This window comes from Solanum tuberosum, unplaced genomic scaffold, assembly GCF_000226075.1.
Source record: "Solanum tuberosum cultivar DM 1-3 516 R44 unplaced genomic scaffold, SolTub_3.0 scf00008, whole genome shotgun sequence".
In the NCBI taxonomy this organism is placed as follows: domain Eukaryota; kingdom Viridiplantae; phylum Streptophyta; class Magnoliopsida; order Solanales; family Solanaceae; genus Solanum; species Solanum tuberosum.
In genome coordinates, this window is record NW_006238934.1 from 3,094,679 (window position 1) to 3,112,494 (window position 17,816).

At 34.1% G+C, this 17,816-nt stretch overlaps 2 protein-coding genes and 1 non-coding gene across 4 annotated transcripts; 1 reads left to right on the forward strand and 2 right to left on the reverse strand.

Moving 5' to 3' along the window:
• The first annotated feature begins 1,415 nt into the window (after positions 1 to 1,415).
• Positions 1,416 to 9,363, forward strand: LOC102585088 (coatomer subunit beta-1-like). 2 transcript variants are annotated; one of them, XM_006339102.2, is made up of 6 exons: positions 1,416 to 1,627; positions 2,542 to 4,606; positions 5,517 to 6,026; positions 6,424 to 6,509; positions 7,609 to 7,851; positions 9,136 to 9,363. In XM_006339102.2, the coding sequence occupies exons 2-5, from the start codon at positions 2,561 to 2,563 to the stop codon at positions 7,811 to 7,813; spliced, it is 2,847 nt and encodes a 948-aa protein (XP_006339164.1). In that variant the 5' UTR covers positions 1,416 to 1,627; positions 2,542 to 2,560; the 3' UTR covers positions 7,814 to 7,851; positions 9,136 to 9,363. The 2 variants fall into 2 exon arrangements, with proteins under 2 accessions (XP_006339164.1, XP_006339165.1); XM_006339103.2 differs by having other exon boundaries at positions 7,609 to 7,817.
• A 1,756-nt stretch (positions 9,364 to 11,119) lies between these two features.
• MIR6027 (microRNA MIR6027) lies at positions 11,120 to 11,284 on the reverse strand. Its single transcript, NR_127146.1, has one exon. It is a non-coding gene; the product is annotated as a microRNA MIR6027 (primary transcript).
• A 1,742-nt stretch (positions 11,285 to 13,026) lies between these two features.
• On the reverse strand, positions 13,027 to 16,603 carry LOC102585650 (receptor-like kinase TMK3). The gene is made up of 2 exons (XM_006339104.2): positions 14,092 to 16,603; positions 13,027 to 13,776 (listed from the first exon to the last, which is right to left on the reverse strand). Exons 1-2 carry the CDS (start codon positions 16,382 to 16,384, stop codon positions 13,265 to 13,267), a joined length of 2,805 nt encoding a protein of 934 aa, XP_006339166.1. The 5' UTR covers positions 16,385 to 16,603; the 3' UTR covers positions 13,027 to 13,264.
• Positions 16,604 to 17,816: the final 1,213 nt, after the last annotated feature.

Sequence of the window (17,816 nt, forward strand, 5' to 3'; positions counted from 1 at the left end):
AACAGTTTAAGTTTGACCGAGAATTTGTTCATGGAATCTTCAAAATTTTTAAAATGAAATTTATATATTTGTAAACTACATAAAAAGTACTATAAGTCTTAATAATTGATAATTCAAAATAATAAAAAGATATATGAAAAAATTACGATAAAAAATAGACTTATTTGAATCTCGAAATCCGAAATATATCACATAAATTAGAACAGAGGAAGTAATTAATAAGGCAATTAATAACGACTCATGTGCTCTAAACGATATATTGGATACGAAATGAGGTGTTTAAATAATTGCTATTTCCTATGTATAAACTTTCTATAGCAAAGTAAAGATTTCATCAACTTAAAATGTTTTATCAATCTATTTGCTATGTCTTTATTATAATGTGCATTTTTAAAGTGATCAAAAACTCTCGTAAAATTCAATTTGTATTAGCATAATAACACACCTATAATCATTAAAGGATGTGATCAAAGTTCACAAATCATATATCATATATTTTTTACTAGGAATACATGCAAAAGTTCATTTTAGACTATTTCTTTATGATTCTCGTACAATTTAATAACGTCAACTTTTGTAATGATTCATAAAAAAAAATTAATAATGAGATTCAAAAAAACATGAATATCGGCAATTCTTGTATGTTTGATGAAGTTAAACGGATAGTTATGCCTAGTTATAGTCCTAGATACCTCTTCACAACATTCTTTCTGATTTATTGACATTAACTTGTCTAGTATGCTTCTTTTTGATACAAATTTGCTGCATACCAAAATAACATATAATTAATTTACACGATAGGCAATTGAAGTTGGTCAATAACATGTAAAATGCAATTCAATAAACAAAATTCATGCTAGTGAAATGCGAAGCTTTGAGTGCATAAATAGAGCACACAAGGTTCTTGTGAGCATAAAAAATAAAAAAACATTGTCCATGAGTATTTGAACTTAGAAATAATTAATTATATAGCTGTTGATTTTAAACTTGAAGTTTTAATTATTTGAATTTTAGAAGTTATAATTGTCACATGGACATGAAAATCTCATAAAATTATAAAGACTATTTAACAAATTTAACCTCTCGCACAATGTTTTAGCACACCATAACTCAAGGTACCAAAATATTTTAAAGCGCTACAATAATAAATCACATACCCCCATATTCTTTTAATAAACAAAATGTTTTGCGAAATTTCATGTTATTACAAAATTTTCAAACATACACGATCTTATAAAAAAATAATCAACAATACCAATAGTAACAAACTATTCTTTAATACAAATTTTATTTTTCCCATATTAATTTAATAAAATATACTTTTAAATTATTAATCGAAATTTACATAATTTAAATCTAACAAAATAAAAAATGTCACTAAGACTATTAATTAAGCCTTTCCATATATTTTCCGTTTTCTCTATCTACTTGTAGCTTTGCTCCAGACTTGTAGCATTACAACATTTTACTCACTCTGCGGATCTCGCAGATCTGAGAAAGAAGACACCAAAATTTTCTCTTTTCTTAAAATTCCACCCCATTTTCTCTCCTCCGCCCCCCAAAACCCACAAATTCCTCTCTACAAATTTCTCTTCACTTTGATCCCACCATTTCTGCCTTCAATCTGGTAAGTTCTATTTCTTATCTCATCTTCTTCTTTGATTAGATCAATTACGCTTTTGTTTCTCGTTCTAGATCTGTTCTCTGCTCGATTTTGCCTATGTAAGTCTGCTTGCATTACGAAATTTGATTATTAGGTCTACCGGTAACAGTTTTGTTCAATTATACTGCCGTCGGTAGATTCAGGCGTGATGTATACTGATATATTTGTTCATTTTGATGTATAAACATGTATTGTACATGATCTGAGTCTTGGAACCAATTGTGATTAGGTTAGATCGGCCTATTTCTGAGCTGAGAGTAAGATTGTGCATTTTGTGGTTTTGTTACTGAGATATAAAGTGATCGGTGGTTCATTTGTATGATTTAATTTGATTCTGAGGATAGAGTTTGATGGATGCCTTATTTATATTGAGTAAGGTTCAATTTGGAATTGAGGCATTGTTGAGAGATTGAGTGATTGGTCACATTTTGCTTGTGTTTTTGTTGCGGCAGTGTGATTGAGTATTGATGTGAGTTGTGGAAGAATTTTATCTGGCATTAGGTTGTAGTGATTGAATCGCCTAACCTCCTTTGTTCGGCTGGTAATACACTTTTATGAATCTAGTAAACATTGTTTAAAGTTTTTTTTTTTTTATGCGATTTCATTAATTCTTATAAGGAGGAGCTTCATTTATGCATTATTTCCTGTCTTTTGGATAGTTTTGCGGTTTGAAGCCCTCTTTTGAATGGATTTATTGTATTATAATCAAAGAATCGATGTTGTATTAGTAGTTCTTTATATAGGACTGCTTAAGGGTATATTAACTGGTTCAACTAAACAAAAGTTGGGTTTTTTTTGTGATTGTTGCAACTTTGTTCTCCTTTGTCGAAGTTATAATATGTTATCTTGGAACTTATGGGGTACTTTTAAGTTTTCAGGTAAGCTAACTAGAATAAAATGGAGAAGTCCTGTTCTTTGCTGATACACTTTGATAAGGGCACTCCAGCTCTTGCCAATGAGATCAAGGAAGCTCTTGAAGGGAGCGATGTTCCTGCCAAGGTTGATGCCATGAAGAAAGCTGTCATGCTTTTGTTGAATGGTGAAACCCTACCCCATCTGTTTATTACTATTATTAGATATGTCTTGCCCTCTGAAGATCACACGATTCAAAAGCTGCTGCTTCTGTATTTGGAGATTATTGAGAAGACCGATTCTAAGGGGCGTGTGCTTCCTGAAATGATCCTAATTTGTCAGAACTTGAGGAATAATTTGCAGCATCCAAATGAGTACATTCGTGGAGTAACTTTGAGATTCCTTTGCCGGCTAAATGAGGTTGATATAATTGAACCTCTGATTCCATCTATTATGAGCAACTTGGAGCACCGGCATCCGTATGTTCGCCGGAATGCAATACTTGCTGTGATGGCTGTTTACAAGCTTCCACAGGGTGAGCAACTTCTGGCAGATGCACCAGAAAAGATTGAGAACGTTCTTACCACAGAGCAGGATCCGTCAGCTAAAAGGAATGCATTTTTGATGCTTTTCCAATGTGCTCAGGAACGTGCTATCAATTACCTCTTGACCCATGTTGATAGAGTATCTGATTGGGGTGACTTACTTCAAATGGTTGTCTTGGATTTGGTCCGTAAAGTTTGCAGGACAAACAAAGGGGAGAAAGGGAAGTACATCAAGATAATTATATCACTGCTCAATTCCCCTTCTGCTGCTGTTGTCTATGAATGTGCTGGAACTCTTGTTTCTTTGTCTTCTGCCCCAACTGCTATAAGAGCTGCAGCCAATACCTATTGTCAACTTCTACAGTCTCAGAGTGACAACAATGTGAAGCTTATCGTGCTTGATAGACTGAATGAATTGAAATCTTCTCATAGGGAGATCATGGTTGATATGATAATGGATGTCCTCAGAGCGCTCTCAAGCCCTAATCTTGACATCAGGAGAAAAACACTTGACATTGTTCTTGAGTTGATCACTCCCCGGAATATCAATGAGGTTGTTCTCACACTTAAGAAAGAAGTCATGAAAACCCAGAGCGGTGAACTTGAGAAGAATGGTGAGTACCGTCAAATGCTTATCCAAGCCATTCATTCATGTGCTGTGAAGTTTCCGGAAGTCGCAAGCACAGTAGTCCATCTGTTGATGGACTTCTTGGGAGATAACAATGTCGCTTCTGCAATTGATGTGGTTGTTTTTGTCCGTGAGATTATTGAAACAAATCCAAAATTAAGGGTTTCCATTGTTACAAGACTACTGGATACTTTCTACCAAATTCGTGCTGCACGTGTTTGTTCATGTGCCCTTTGGATTATTGGAGAGTATTGTATATCTCTTTCTGAAGTTGAGAGTGGCATTGCAACTATCAAACAGTGCCTTGGAGACCTACCATTTTATTCAGCTTCTGAGGAAGGCGAAGCTAATGATTCTTCGAAAAAGTCTCAGCAAATAAACTCCACTACTGTTTCATCTAGAAGACCTGCTGTCCTTGCTGATGGGACATATGCTACTCAAAGTGCTGCCTCTGAAACTGCTTTTTCACCTCCTACAGTAGTTCAAGGATCTTTGACCGCTGGAAATCTGAGATCTCTCCTGCTAACTGGTGATTTCTTCCTTGGGGCAGTTGTTGCTTGCACCCTGACTAAGCTTATTTTGAGATTGGAAGAAGTCCAACCATCCAAAGTTGAAGTGAACAAAGCAACAACTAATGCTTTACTGATCATTGTCTCAATGATACAGCTAGGGCAGTCTTCAGCTCTTCCACACCCAATTGATAATGATTCCTATGATAGGATGGTTCTGTGTGTAAGATTGCTATGTAATACTGGCAATGAGGTCAGGAAGATCTGGTTGAATTCTTGCCATGAGAGTTTTGTTAAAATGCTTTCTGATAAGCAGATGCGAGAGACAGAAGAGATCAAAGCAAAGGCTCAAATTTCTCATTCTCAGCCTGATGACCTCATTGATTTCTACCATTTGAAGAGTAGGAGGGTAAGTACCTTCTATCTGAACATTTCAGTACATTATCAAAAAAGGAAAGAAAGTATCTTCTATCTGAACAGTATTTGGTTGATTAACATGGAGGTCGCCTGTAGCTATTTTCTCACATTTCAGTTTATATATATGTGAGAAGAATAAAAAGAATTATCTTAGCTGAACAAGGGAGCAAAGGTGGGAGCTTCTGGGGAAGGGGTTGAAAAAAATAACAATAAATTAAGTCCCATTTGGGTTAAAAATTGATTGGAAGTATTTATTCGTCCATCAAAAAAAATTCTTAGCTGACCATAAAATTGTATTATGAGGTTTTCTTTGTGTAATCTCAATGGTGTCTTCTTTGTGCTGTGTGGGCCTTGCACGGATGCAGGTTTCTTTTGCTATTTTGTCTCACCTTGCCACCTTTACTGTCTCAAGCCTTCTGAGAAATGTTCTTTAAGTGCTATTTTCAACATTTTATTCCAGCTTTTCCAGAGCTTTTAAGTCATACTTTTTGTTTCTTTGACTACTATTTCAATCACATTAAGAGAGTCATGCATATTACATTGCATAAGTTTCCTTCAGCATCAATGTCAAAAATTTGATTGAATATGAATTACTAGCTGGGACTTCAATTTTTTATGAATGACTATAGTCAAGATTCAAGAGTGCAGATCTCTCCACACTAAATTAGCTTATTGTGATCCAGGGAAGAGGAGGGGTGATGATGATGTACCAAAATGAACAACAATGAGTTTAACTCAAACATTTGCATTTGAATTGTTTCTGTTTTCCTCAAAATTATGTTTCTTAAGTAGTTTCTACTTAATGACAGAGCTCATCAATTAGAGCTGGTGTTTGATTCTTTGGTGCTTCAATGCAGGGTGATATTTGTTCTTCCATGTCCTAAATTTTTTCTGTTTTCCAGGGCATGAGTCAGCTGGAGTTGGAAGATGCAGTCCAAGATGATTTGAAGCGTGCCACTGGAGAATTTGTAAAAGATGAGACTGATGCTAATAAACTAAACCGGGTTCTGCAACTAACAGGATTTAGCGACCCTGTTTATGCTGAAGCATATGTGACAGTTCATCATTATGATATTGTCCTGGATGTGACAGTTATTAATAGAACTAAAGAGACCCTCCAGAATTTATGTTTGGAATTGGCAACTATGGGTGATCTTAAACTTGTTGAGCGTCCACAGAATTATACTCTAGCTCCTGAGTCGAGCAAACAGATAAAAGCAAACATCAAGGTGTCCTCAACTGAGACTGGCGTCATTTTTGGGAACATTGTTTATGAGACGTCGAATGTGTTTGACCGGATGGTGGTTGTGCTAAATGACATTCATATTGACATCATGGATTATATATCCCCTGCAGTGTGCAGTGATGCTGCTTTTAGAACCATGTGGGCAGAATTTGAGTGGGAAAACAAGGTAAGCTATTCCTTGACTCTTTACCACCATCAAATAGTTCTTTCTGTCCTAGTATACTATTCATTTTGAGTTGGAAAATTAGAAAGTAAAACTGGGTATAGTTTTTGTTGTTTTTGATGACTTCCAATCTTATGGTGTGGTTTATGTGGCATCATAGTGTAGGTTACACATAGGTTTACTAAATACTTCTATAGGTTATTAATGTTTTAAAAACGACTTGTTAATGTTGTAAATCTTGATCTGCTTATGGGGTAAATTGATTTAATCAATGCTCTGCTTGGCATCTAAACTTTGGAGTAGTCTCTTGTATGTCTTACCATGAAAATAGTGGAGCAATTACTACATGAATTATATTTATAAGCACTTGAGAATGAGCCACTAGCTTTCTAAATTGCAGGTTGCTGTCAACACTGTCATTCAAGATGAAAAAGATTTTCTTGACCATATAATCAAATCAACCAACATGAAGTGCCTTACTGCGCTGTAAGTTATCTGTTTGCCTTTAAGTGTGGAAAGTTGTACTTGGTTGTTATGTATGCCTTTACTGATTTTGATGTATTTATTGATGTCCATACCATCTTGTTCTAGATTATTATCATTTTCTATTTTGTATAGTACTATAGTCCAAAGTTGTGATACATGAAACTTGTTTTGAGACAATTTTGGAGACTACATATGTAAGAGAAAAGGGGGGACTTGTAGCCACAGGATTATTGTGCTGTATAAAACTTAGAACTTCAATATCGATGACAAACAAATTGTGTTTGATTGGTGCTTATTATTTTCCATTATAGATAAATTGATGTACTTTGATGTATACGGACTACCAAGAATATGAGTTTGTCCTGCATGAAAATGTGGAAGTACTTGAATTGATTTGTCATGTATATGATGGTGTTTGCATAAGACTGAGTTTAGGACTACTCTTCTTAGCGACCTTTAGAATCTAAGAACCACTGGTATTATGGTTGCTGTATAGACCTAGGAGCTTACCAAATTATACCTAGTCATCGTGAGAACAGTGTGTATCAGGGGAAATTTGGCTATTCCAATTATTACATGTTTTATTTTGGTGTATATTCAGAAATCATGAAAGAATTTGAAGTTGGATAGCACAAGTTACTTTATCACGGGAAAATTAGTAAACTTTTTAAAATTGGATCATACACGTTATTTTTAGTTGAAATAGTAGTTTATCATTGCATAGCCTTGAGTTTTTGCTTTAGGTTTTAACTCACAGACCCTAACTGTGTTTTGTTGTTCTGGAGTTATCACCTATTTCTCTATGTAACTTCTTGCATCTTCTTGATGTTTTACCACCTCTTAATTAATAAAAAAAGAAAAGAAAGCGTAGTTTATTATTACAGGAACTAGTTTAGTTTCTTTATTTTACCGCTGTTTTTTTACTGTTAGATGTAATTGAACTGCTTCGAATGAGTTTCTAAATAATGTATTCAAGCTCCAGAATGGCCTTTCAGTTCATTTTGTTCTGTTACTGATCTGGATATATTGAGCAATATTATTTGTCCTGGTGATGCATGGCTTGGTTGACACGTATATGCGCTTTCATGCATGATTCCAGGTCTGCTTTGGAAGGGGAATGCGGGTTTCTCGCTGCTAACTTGTATGCAAAGAGTGTGTTTGGCGAGGATGCTTTGGTGAATGTAAGCATTGAGAAACAAGCAGATAGTAAGCTAAGCGGCTACATCAGGATAAGGAGCAAAACCCAAGGAATTGCTCTTAGCTTGGGAGACAAGATAACACTCAAGCAGAAGGGAGGCAGTTGATCAGGTCAACTTGAATTTAGTATCACCTAGATATGCTGGTATCTTATGCTCTCCATCTTTAAAGAGATTTTGCATCTTTATTTGGTTTTACCTTATGTATTCTTGTTATAATTAAAATGAGGTGGCTTTTTATTGAGTGGTTGTTAGGACAGAAACCAATTCAATGGGTACCTATTATATTGCATGGCTTATGGAATACATAGGGGACTGAAGTAAAATAACTTGTTGAAATACTTGTTGTAAAAGAAAATATTGAAGTACTGTTATTGTTATCCATCTGATGGGGAATCTTGCTACTTTTGAAAGTTGTATAGAACACTTTCAAAACAATAGTACTTGGAAGCTTTGATCCTTATCAATAACAAGGAGCTGCAAACATTGATAACTAAAATACCTGTACGTGTCTTTTTTGTTTTAACCCTTTTTTGGGTGGTAGTCCATTCTGCAGATCATGATTATTTCACTAGCAGTGATAGCTAAAATACATGGGCCTGTGTGTCATTTTTCTGTAAATCCTTGTTGCATGGTGAAATGTTGTCCAGATCATGTTATTTTACTAGCAGTGACAAATGCATGGACTCTTTAACTCTTTTAGTGGTACTGGGTTCTCTGTACTGATAAGACACTCAATTTGAAAATTTTAGGAAATCATCATTGGTCGCTTCTTTAAGTCTTTTTAAAGTCTAATTTGATATGGCTGTGAATATTCTTTTTCTGGACAAGGCAACCTTTTGCAGATATTTTACTGTAAAGCATTTTCCTCCCCCGTTCTTTTCCAACTCCTTAGAGTAGATAGGAAAATCCTTCAGATACCTGTACTCTTACGTAAAGTTGCTCACTCTTTATGGTGATCCACTGATTAGATTACAGATACTTAGCCGTGGATGTGGCTTTGTGACAAGAATATGCAGGTGCATGACACGGGTGCACACACTTCTTTTGTCTTCAATTTTAAAATGATACACAGATTGTTTAGTGCGTAGTGTTATATACTACACACACAATTATAAATTGGCTTGACCTTCACATATACTTGAATGTATATGTGATTGTATCATTCACGGACTAGTTATGTGTTGTAATTTTTGTTATGGATAATGTAGGGTTTTGTCATGCATAGTTATCAAAGTCGAGACTGATGCAGAGTTTTGTATTAGAAACAAGACGTTATTTTAATAGTGCAAAGTGTAATACCGAGTCTACTTTCTTATACGAAAAGATGAGTCCTTTTATAGTTTCCTGCTAGGCTTCAGTTTCCATCTCTTTTAAATGTGAATATCATCTTTGAATATACGACCTCATTAGTTCTTCATAATTTGCAGATTTATACACTTTGAATTTGAGGCTCCTCCAAATCCCCCATTTGCAGCTTGGAAGAGTGCCGGGGTTATTGAAAGAACATGTAGAGATTATAATACTGCATTTATTGTTAGTTTCAGATACAAGAGATTCAAGTATTTTTATTATCTGTGAGGACAGTTTTTGTAGAGAAAGATCTGAAGAAATATTGCTTTCTTTTTGTCAAGTTTTGAGCAGGAGTTTCTGTTTAATTCTTTATCCAAACTTTTTACTTTATCTTTGGTTGTTAACTAATCTCCTTTTCATTTATCCCATTAACCCTACCTACATGGAAAAATCCTTAGTAGGAAAAAAAACTACTTGGAATTGTTAATGTTTGGTAAAATTAGTTCACAAACCTTGTCAACATATTTGGAGAAAAAATATTCATTCATATATCAAAGTTATTGAAGTGATAAAACTTTAATTAGTTTTGTTTGGATTAATTAGATAAATTATAAGTAAACAAATAAAGAAATTAGAATTTGGTAAGAATTGGGTAGACTGTACTATTATTCTTTGTATAACTTTTGTGCTGGGTAAACAATCAGAGGTGGATTTACAATTTAAATTTAGTATTTTAGAATTGAACTTGTGGTACAATTAGTTAAAATCACTATAATTTCTTGTATTTTATATAAATCAAACATTTTCATCAAAAGTATTGAGTTTAAACAAACCCACAGCTATATAATTGCATCCACCACAGTAAATAATAACCCATTTATCCATTCAAATTCACATTCGCAGTGGTAGCTAGTGAAGGTGGTGGTAGAAGTGACAACGATGGTTGGCTGTGTGTATTGGTGATGATTGGTGATAGTGATCGTTAACAACAGCAGATGGTGGTTGTGGTAGTGACGAGCAGTGAACATAATGCTAGTGAAAGCACATCTTCACAAGAATCTTTAAACCCCCACATAGAAAAGAAAGTATAATGAAGAACAAGCAAATTATATATCAAAAAATCCATTTACATTATTGTCAAGCATTATCAATCGCGCCAAGAAGGCGCTACATACAGCAAAACATGGGATATACAATACCCAAGTGTTACATACATCATGAACAACATTTGCAATACTCTATATAAAATGGCAATGTCCTATATATGTTAAGTGTTTTCTTGCTCTCTCTCCCTCTAGTTGGAACATCAACCTGCCAAAATATCGGAATCCTGCATACCAAGCAAGCAAATGAGTAGTATTTGCAAAACAATATTGATCATTTGCACTTTGACATGTAGTTTAGATTTCAGATATACTTAAACTTATCTCCATTCACCCAAAAAAAAATAATTAGCTACAACATTATACTATAGTGTCTGGTTCATAACAATACAACTACAAAGAAGCTAACGCATTATTACAGGTATAGGTTGAGCTATCTTTAACAACTAAGCATCGATATAAAGGGTGCATAGACATACTCAATACTTTTAGCAATTACCTAAAGCCATGCTTGCTTTATTTTGCACCACTTGAGAACAAGAAAATTCTTAGTCCCAACATTAACATAGTTATGGATTGCTGAAGGATTTGTGAAACATAAAAGCGTTTTCTTTGGTACACACATTAAACTATCTCACAATGATTCTTCACATCTAACCTCTTTGTTTCACATCAATCCTACAGCAACCCACAACCATGCAAAATGAAGAGAAAATAAAGCAAGCATGCTCTAGATAATACACCAAAACACAAATAAAGATAGCCTAATTCAAAGGTCATGGAAACTCACAACACTATGTGCTTGACAAGGAAAAGTTCATGAAAAATTGACTAAACATTCTAGAATCAACAGACACTAACACAAAATAATACGATAATCAAAGTACAAGTAGCGATTGGATCTTCAAAAAAAGTTAACGAACAATATGACTAATGCAAATATGTGAACATACTCAAAGATTAAATTAGCATTTACCTCAAACCATGCTTTCTTTATTTACTAACACAAGAAAATTTCAAGTCACACATTCAACATGATTATGGATAGCCGAAGGATTCACGAGAAACACAAAGTGTTTTCTTCCTAACAACTAACTCTTTGAATTCTCCAATGTTCTTCACATATCACTTATTTGTTTCACATTAATCCTTGTGCTACCCATAATCATGTAAAATTATGAAAAAATAAAGAAAGCATGTTCAAGGTTATCTGCCATAAATCTAAATAAACATAACTCAATTCAAAAATAAAAGGGGTGGCGGCTAAGAGCAAAAGAACCCTAATTTTGTGAGATGAAGGATTGAGGACTGAAGGCAAGGTATTTATAGATAGGGTTTTATATTTGGGTTAATAACACTTTTGGTCCCTCAATTATATGTAAATTCTGATTTTTGTCCTTTGTGTGTTATGATTTGATGTATTTAACTTGTAATTAGTTGGAAATGTGTGCTTTTGGTCCTTTTATGTCGAAAATAGGCTATGTTTAGACTATTTTTTATAAGTACATTGAGATACCCTCAATTATAAAGTAACAACTAACAATACAAGTTTGACATAATACACGAGTAATTAAATGTGATTAATAACAAATAAGGGGATCAAAAATGCATATTTCAAGTAATCAAAAATTAAATATATTTAGTTAGATAGTATAAGGAAATTAAAATTTATTAATAGCTATAGTACCAAAAATACTATTAAAACCTTTATATGAAGTTGTAGAATATTTCATAAATTGTTGTCCTCCTTTTACCTTTGAACATATTCAAGCGCTTAAATTTGTATAAATAGAACAAATTTGATCCACTTATCGAATGAAACATTTTCTTTCAATAAATTAATCATAATAATACGTATGCATCCCATGTGGATTGTCGTAATAACAATGTGATAATTGGTTCAAAATAGATCGTTGAATATGTGAACAAAGTTTGATATCAATAGTTGAAAAAAATGAAAAGATACATATAAAATGTAGCAATACTCTTTGTTGATGATTGGACATAGTTTCCCAGTAATTTTTTGATCACTTTTCTTCGTTATTTTATTGGGTTAGAAAACATAGGTAAAGTGACGAGGACTAGCACAAAAATTTGTACCAAGCAAACCGATCAATGTATAAATATCTTTACTATATATGATTTAAATTATAGGTACACATTACGTTTAACGTATCATAAAATAAAAAAAATTATACTACTTATATATATGCTATCGATAGGTTGAAAGAGCCACTAAGGGATTGGATCAATCAACTTTTAGAAAGGACTGAAAGATCCTATGTGGCACGTGAATTGTTCGTGTGAGAGAATGAATTTATCCCTCATGAGTCACTATATTACTCTGATCTTATAAAGATCTTTTGTATTTCAGTTACCGATTAAGTACATTATTTTTCACCTATCTCCTATGAAAATGACAATATAACTAAAAGAGCATTTGTTTGTAATACACATAAAGTCAATATCCCCATCAAATCTTTAGGGTCCATACTGTATGTGTATGGTACCACAGGTAAGTTAAAGCTAATATTAGCTGTAATTGAAAAGGAAAGTCTAGTTGGTAACTCCAACCATGGACCTGGTCCCTTCCCTCAAGCATCTTCTTCCTTTTTTCAAATAGTTAAATGTCACATACATTGTCGGTATGAAGAATTTTTACACTATCAGGTCACATTTGCTTGTTGTAGCAAGTAATATGTCGTATTCTCAAGATTACAAATCTCACATTTTAAGATGGTTTGATTTACCTGTCGATATCCTTTAGATGACCTGATAGAGTAAAAAAAAATGGTCTTTATATTGACTATATATATATAACGAACATTATTCTTTTTGAGTAACACCCAGGCAGACATGCCCTCGGCCTAATGACTCTGGGCGCAACTTGCATTCAAAGACTTTGATGGAAATAAAGATCTTGTAAAAGAATTACACATGGAAACAGTTTTCATTCATCAATCATCACTATACCATATCTACATCCCACATAACTTCAAAAGACTATACATTGGAGTAAAATTTTCTACAAATAAAAGTGAAAGAAAGCATAGATAAAAAACAGGATCAAAATATCACACAAAAACAAACAAAAATGCTATCCACATTTACTGAATAAGAATATCAGATCAACTACACTAGAAGTAGTGCAGTACCTTTTTTCTCATCTACCATCAACTGATGTAAAGGACTCAGCAAATCCAGTAGGCCTTGAGGGGATACTACCCTTAGTGTCTTCAAGGTCGACGCAACTCAAGTCTTTTCCTTCTGATTCTTGCCAGCCCTTGACCATTTGATTGAGTGGAAGACTGTAATCGATACCACAATCGTCGTCTGAATCTTCCTCAAGAGGCTTCCATTTCTCAACGAGCGGGGAGAGCACATTCACAGCATGGGACATGTCAGGGCGTTGGCCAGGCTCTCTTGCTGTGCAGTGACCAGCAAGTTCTGCAACGGTGTAGATGCTCTCAAATGTACTCTCTTGTTTCACATCCAGAGCTGGATCGATTGCTGCAATAAGTTTCTCTTTAGAGGATTTGATGTTCCAGAACCATGCAACTAAGTATTGGCTTTCATTTGGTCTGTCGTCATCAAGTGCCATCCATCCAGTTAACAACTCCATAAGGACAACACCGAAACTAAAGACATCGGCTTTAGTGGTGATTTTACCAGTAACTGTATTAAAACAGCAGGCAAAATGAGTTGGGAAACCAGCAGACGGAAAAGACAGAATCATCTAAAGAAAATCCTAGGTGTCTACAAGAATTAGTCACTAAAGTTGATATTCAATATCATCTTATCGGTGAACAGATTTATTATAGTCCTTAACTTATCCACCCCAAAACAGACAACAGTAACTAAACTATTTGAGTTTTATGTAACTGTACTCATACCAAAGAGAACATCAAATGGCAAATAGAACATCTGTTTCCTGTTTTACAAAATAAAATGTCATGTTAGGAATAAAAGAACAGGAAATGAAATGTTTACCCGCATATTCAGGTGCTAAATATCCGAAAGTTCCAGCTAGCTTGGTGACCACAGAGCCCTTCTCTCCATTAGGGGCGGGTTTCACGAGTCCAAAGTCTGATACTTTTGCTCGGAAATCATCAGTCAGCAAGATATTTGAGGGCTTGAGATCTCTGTGTATGAAGCACTGATGAGCCAATGTATGTAGATATTCCATTCCTCTAGCAACATCTAATGCAATATTCAGCCTCCTCTTCCACGAAAGAGGCTCTAAGTTCAAGCTTTTCCAGTTGAAAAGATGCGTGCTAAGAGCACCTTGTGGCATGTGTTCATAAACCAGAATCCGTTCATTGCCTTCAACAGAATATCCCAACAGAGACACTAAATTCCTATGTCTGACTTTGGAAAGAACAGAAATTTCAGATTGAAATTCATCCAACGCTTTGCTGCTAATTACTCCAGACTCCATTCTTTTGACAGCTATTTTTGTTCCATCATCTAATTCTCCTTTATAAACCACTCCAAAACCACCACGCCCGAGTTCATTTTCTGGAGCAAAGTTCTTGGTTACATCCCTAAGTACTTGAACTGATATGACCAAATTGCCAGCTTCCATCACAGGGTATTTACCACTGTGTATACTAGAAGAACCCCTTCCAGTTAGTATCGAAAGACTTCCTTTAGTTTCATCGGAAATTGCAATCTTGACCATCCGATCCAAATCAGAAGGATCTCTAGGATGAACCACTAGAGAAGTTGGACCTTTGTGCCTATCCATACTCCTCTTTCGAACGTAAACATATAGTAGCATAGCAAAAGAAACTAAAAGTGCAAAACTTGCAATAGGAACCACAAAAATGACTAAGTTAGACTTGGAAGAGCTTGACTTATTGGTCGGCAAAGAGGGTGAAACAGAAGTGGATGTACTATTCTTTTGCAAAGGGCTTGCTATAAGAGGACTAGAGTTCAGTAACGAATTTCCACTCAGGACGAGTTTCAAGGGGGGAGTAAATTCAGGCAGAGGAAGGGAAATGTGGTTATTACTCAAATCAAGCAGAACCAAATGTTTCAAACTAGTCCAACTAGATGGAATAGAACCAGAAATATTGTTAGATCCAAGATAAATATGAGTAAGAGAATCTAATTTTGCAATTGAAGGACTCAAGGTACCAGAAAGATTGGACTTAGGCAAGTTTATCACAATAACTTTTTGGTTAATGTCACAACTTAATCCCCACCACGGCCCGTCACAAGGATTATCTCCTGACCATGATTCAACAAGTTTAGATGGATAATTCAACTCATCAAGGAATTCTAAAAGTGCCATAACCTCAGGTGCACAAATTTTGGCTTGACAAAAAGAGTTAGATTGATAACTAACATTTATAGCTTTGAAATTTGGTATTGGCCCCATAAAATGATTATTATTCAAATCAAGATGGCCTAATGACATATTTGCTAAAGATTCAGGAATTAAACCAACAAGATCATTGCTATTAACATTAAGATCCTGCAGATATGTCAAATTACCAATCTCCTTTGGAATTTTACCTGAAAAATGGTTCCCATGAAGCCAAAGACTAGTAAGTGATCTCATTGTTGAAACCACATCAATTGAACCACTCATGCCATCACCAGACTGATCATTCAACCATAGCATTTTGAGCTCAGAATCCTTAAAAGTACCTGGTATAGTCCCCGAAAGTCGATTCTTGGACAACAACAATACATCTAAAGAAGACATATTTCCAAGAAACTCAGGCAAAGAACCAGCCAAATTACAGTTCATCAAAGTCAAGTTAGTCAATTGAGCTGAACTTTGCAACTCATTAGGCAAACCCCAACCAGTAGTTGCATTCAAAGGATTATCATCCAATGCCAACACCTCTAAACTCACAAGCCCATTAAAGAAATCTAATGGAATACTATCAAACATGTTGAAATCCAAGAAAGCATAGCGCAACTCAGACAAACCACCAAAAGATGGTAACTTTCCACTAAATTTGTTCTTTTGCAACCCCAAATTAGTCAATTTAGACAACTTATTAAAGTTCTGAGGCAAAGGGCCTTTTAACCCCAACCCCATAACTTGAATCTGTTGAATTTTGTTTCCAGTACAAATTATATGAGGCCAAGCTGGAGGACCACAAGGGTCATCACCATTAACTGGCCATTCCAAAAGCTCAGAATTTTCTAACCCTTTCTTGAACTCATTGATAATGGCAAGGTCATTAGGGTCTGTAACGCTGTAAACAACTGAAAAAAGTGAAATGAAGAGTGTAAGAGCAAACCCCATTAGCTGAACAGCCTCCATTGATGATGATTTCACCAAGAACCACTAGACAGCATGTATTGACAAGAATCACATAATCAATAAAGTTGATTTCTTTGTGCCAACTAATGGCTGTTTTTTGTACAAACCCATGTTAGAATTTAGACAAGGAGAGGTGGGAAACATGGGTTGATTCAGATCACTACAAAGCCAAGAATAATGGAGAGATAGTAATATACAGTGTTATAATTGGAGTGAGAAAACTCTATTAGTATGGAATTCTGCACACACTTTGTTGCATAATAAAATAATATCCGTTCCGTTTCAATTTATTTGTTTTATTTTAATTAGAAACAGAGTTTAACAAAGTAAATAGTAACAAGTATCACTATATTAAACACATCACGTAAAAAATTTATATATAAAGTTGCTAACAAAAAAAATACATTCCCTTTAAACATGTCACGAGGAATTTTTGAATTAGAAACTTGCTAATAAAAAAAAGAGAGGAAAAGAAACATTTTTTAAACGGATTAAAAGAAAAAATAAAACAAATAAATTGAAACAAAAGAAATACTAATAACTATGCATCAACTTTATACAAGTTGGGGTCAATAATGTATTTAGGGGTCGTTTGATTGGGAACAGGTTATTATGAGATTAATTATTTCGGGATAACTATCTTGTGATAAGATATTCCACCATATATATGTGATAACTTATTCCATCACTAAAGTATAAGTAGTGGGATAATTAATCCCAAGACTGTGAAATACCTCCAACCAAACGTAAGATAAAATAATCCTATATTTTATTCATAGGATTATTATATCTTAGAACCTCACACCAAACGACTTCAGTATAATCTAGAGAGGAGGGAGAGTATTAGTTACGAATTCGAATAAACTCGACAACTTTTATCATTGTATTTATATTTAAAAAAATTATTAAATAAATATAAATATTTGATTCATTTGATAAATTCAGAACTGATAAAGTTTAATTTTTACTCTACGCATGGAGTATAATCCAATAGAATTAATACAAGTGGTATGGTTGATGAAAGAATATTAAAGAAAAGAAAAATCTGGTTGTGAAGATTTAGCAAGTGATGACCATAAAAAGTGGATCTTCCATTAAAAGGGTTTATTTATGCAAATATAAAATGCAATAGTGGAAGGAAAATTGTCCTAATTTTCTGGGCATTATGAAGTGTTACTGGCCTTAGAAAATATAATAATGACAATTGACAAGGACATTATTGTCTTTTTAGAAAAAGATTATTTATATTATAAGCACATTATTTAACTCTTTTATTTACCTTTTTTAAGGAAAAAGACTTTGGAATTGCTCACACTTCGCTATAAATATTAAAGGTATGAAAATGACATGAAAGTTAAAAAATAACTTATGGCATTAAATAAAAGGATCAAAATAATTGGAGATATATATATATATATATATATATATATTT

Excerpts from the sequence above, each read along its gene's own strand:
- LOC102585650 (XM_006339104.2), bottom strand. The coding sequence starts at position 16,384 with ATGGAGGCTGTTCAGCTAATGGGGTTTGCTCTTACACTCTTCATTTCA. Across the intron at positions 13,777-14,091 it reads TTTAGCACCTGAATATGCGG|TTACTGGTAAAATCACCACT; the intron begins GTAAACATTTCA and ends GTTTTAATACAG.
- LOC102585088 (XM_006339102.2), top strand. The coding sequence starts at position 2,561 with ATGGAGAAGTCCTGTTCTTTGCTGATACACTTTGATAAGGGCACTCCA. Across the intron at positions 4,607-5,516 it reads ACCATTTGAAGAGTAGGAGG|GGCATGAGTCAGCTGGAGTT; the intron begins GTAAGTACCTTC and ends TCTGTTTTCCAG. Across the intron at positions 6,027-6,423 it reads AATTTGAGTGGGAAAACAAG|GTTGCTGTCAACACTGTCAT; the intron begins GTAAGCTATTCC and ends TCTAAATTGCAG.